Below are 2837 nucleotides of genomic sequence, written 5' to 3' on the forward strand. Positions count from 1 at the left end.
ACGGTCCGCGCCCCACGCTAGACCGACCTGCGCGGGTGGGAGAAGGCTGAGCCGCTTGGAAACCCGCTGAAGGAAAGCCGGGCAGGTCCCAGCTTCCAGCTAGGTTTTCTTTGCTCTTTTTTTTTTTTTTAGATGCGCTGCTGTTCCCGTAGAGACTCTGTTGCTTCCCCTCAGACCTATGTGACTCTGGTGGAAGGATCATGACCGAAGTCCTCTTCTCTGCTGCTTTGAATGGAACTGAACCCAACCTATTATCCAGCAGCGGCTGGTCTGCGGGAAACGCCACCACCAAGTGTTCCCTGACCAAAACCGGCTTCCAGTTCTATTACCTGCCCACCGTCTACATTCTGGTCTTCATCACTGGGTTTTTGGGCAACAGCGTGGCCATCTGGATGTTTGTCTTCCACATGAGGCCTTGGAGCGGCATCTCGGTTTACATGTTCAACTTGGCCCTGGCCGATTTCTTGTATGTCTTGACTCTGCCCGCCCTCATCTTTTACTACTTCAATAAAACAGACTGGATCTTCGGCGATATCATGTGCAAGCTGCAGAGGTTCATCTTCCACGTGAACCTGTACGGCAGCATTTTGTTTCTAACGTGCATAAGTGTGCACAGGTACACGGGAGTGGTGCACCCCTTGAAGTCGCTGGGGAGGCTGAAGAAGAAGAACGCGGTGTACGTCAGCACCCTGGTCTGGGTCATTGTGGTGGCCGTGATTTCTCCCATACTCTTCTACTCGGGAACGGGGATAAGGAGAAATAAAACCACGACGTGCTACGACACGACAGCTGATGATTACCTGAGAAGTTACTTCATTTACAGCATGTGCACCACCGTGCTGATGTTCTGCATCCCATTCATACTGATTCTTGGTTGCTATGGGCTCATCGTGAAAGCTTTGATTTACAAAGATTTGGACAATTCTCCTCTCAGGAGAAAGTCGATTTACCTGGTTATTATTGTGTTGACGGTCTTTGCTGTGTCTTACCTTCCCTTCCACGTGATGAAGACCTTAAATCTAAGAGCCAGAGTGGATTTTCAGACTCCACAAATGTGTGCCTTCAACGATAAGGTTTATGCCACTTACCAAGTGACGAGGGGTCTGGCCAGCCTCAACAGCTGCGTCGACCCCATTCTTTATTTCCTGGCAGGCGATACCTTTCGAAGGCGGCTTTCCAGGGCGACCAGGAAATCGTCCAGAAGAAGTGAACACAACGTGCAGTCCAAAAGCGAGGAAATGACTCTCAATATTTTATCAGACTACAAACAGAACGGAGATACCAGTTTGTGAACAAATGCGAAAGATTTCGGAACAGTTTGAAAAAATCCTCCGCTTTGAGACAGTAGGATACTGTAGTGCTACAAGTGCGTGAGGAAAATCTACCAGTCTCTCAAATTCGCTTTAGGTAAAGCCTCATTTTCTGATCTTAGAAAAAGCCTAACAAAGTCAGTGGAAGATTTTTAATGGAAAATAACGTGTCAAAATTCAGCTTTCCTTCTCCTTACAATATTCTCATTTCTTTCTGACTTGTGTCAGATAAAGTAAAATGAAGTAAATCCCCTGAAGGAAGAAAGCGATCCAAGTGCTTCTGTTTTAATGACTTAGTCTCCCACGTTCAAAAATGTTCTCAATCAGCCTCTCTTTAAAAATAGGAAATAAAAATAAGAGCGAGCAGTATCTTCTCGTCTGAGGCTCAGTCCACATGCCTAGCCTTTCGCTCACTTGCCGTTGTAAACAAGTATTTAAATCAAAGTCACGATGCAGTTATCTCACCTTTGCAGTTTTATTACTTCTTCATCTACTTCTAGTGTTGATAATTATTTGGTAGTTCGGTAGCATTTATGATTCAGTCTTCTTTGAGTGCCGGTGTTTTACAAAAGGTAGGCTTACTGATGTGTGCATGATTATGCTTTCAGATTACGATGGTTGTTCATGAAAAATCTGGACCCCCTTTAAAGGCAATTGGCTTCCAGGTGAACTGACACCTCAGCCCCTGGCAGACAGATAAGCAGGTCGCTCTAGGAGCTGGTGCAAGCAGGCGCCTGCTTTGCACGTGCACGTAGCGGTGCGTTTCGTGAACAGATGTCGGCGGGCGAACGCGTGCGGAGGCGATTTGGTTCTGAGCGGCCGGCGGTCCGATCCTGCCTTCCGTGCTGAGGAGGACCGGCGCGTCGCCAGCCGGAGGAGCGGCGGGACAGGGCTGAGCACGGACTGGGCTCGCCTGGGGAGTGCCTGCGCCAGCTCTGCGGAGCTGGGGGCGAGACGCCCGTCCCAAAGGCTGACCCGCATCGCGCCGCGGCGCGGACGCCTGACTGCCGGCGTTGGGAGCCTTGCTGGAGTTCTTTACGGGTAAAACGTGAGACACGTGTGTGCTGGAAATAACTGTACCTTTCAGACAAGTAAAACTACAGTTGCTCGAGTTACCTGCATTTTCGTTTGGTACAGAAATGTGTCTGTTCCTGGCAACCTTTAGAGGCAACGTAAGAGTTGTTTCCCAAGAAAATAATCGTTACGATGGATAATATAAATGGATTATATATAATATATACATATAAAAAATAATTGGGGGAATTAATTTTTTTGTACTGTGACAAATAAATTACTGTATTAACGAGATATTGCGATATACTACAGACTAAATCCGGCCCTTTATTATATATCTTCTCCAAATGTGGAACAGGTCATGCAAAATTAGCCAAACTGCAATATTGTGTAACACAAGAGCTAGTGATGAGAGCACAGACGAAATCTCACATGAGCAGTCTTACTCATTTCTCATATTTTTAAGAAATGTATTTGAAAATATTGTGTGCTAAAAATGGTATGAAAGCATGC

General features: G+C 46.7%; 1 protein-coding gene across 2 annotated transcripts in view; it reads left to right on the forward strand.

Annotated features, from left to right (window-relative positions):
• Positions 1–2294, forward strand: part of P2RY1 (purinergic receptor P2Y, G-protein coupled, 1) — a 7648-nt gene extending 5354 nt beyond the window's left edge. Inside the window, exons 3-4 of one of the 2 annotated variants that reach the window (XR_775461.1) lie at positions 133–1407; positions 1919–2294. Coding sequence is in view for 1 of the 2 variants with exons in the window: in XM_010584916.1 (XP_010583218.1) it covers positions 201–1292 (1092 nt within the window). In the remaining variant the exon portion in view is untranslated. Of the gene's footprint in view, positions 1–132 lie in introns of both variants that reach the window. The other variant, XM_010584916.1, reaches the window with a different exon arrangement.
• Positions 2295–2837: the final 543 nt, after the last annotated feature.

The sequence above is a fragment of the Haliaeetus leucocephalus genome, unplaced genomic scaffold (assembly GCF_000737465.1).
Source record: "Haliaeetus leucocephalus isolate CR32 unplaced genomic scaffold, Haliaeetus_leucocephalus-4.0 Scaffold1014, whole genome shotgun sequence".
NCBI lineage: Eukaryota > Metazoa > Chordata > Aves > Accipitriformes > Accipitridae > Haliaeetus > Haliaeetus leucocephalus.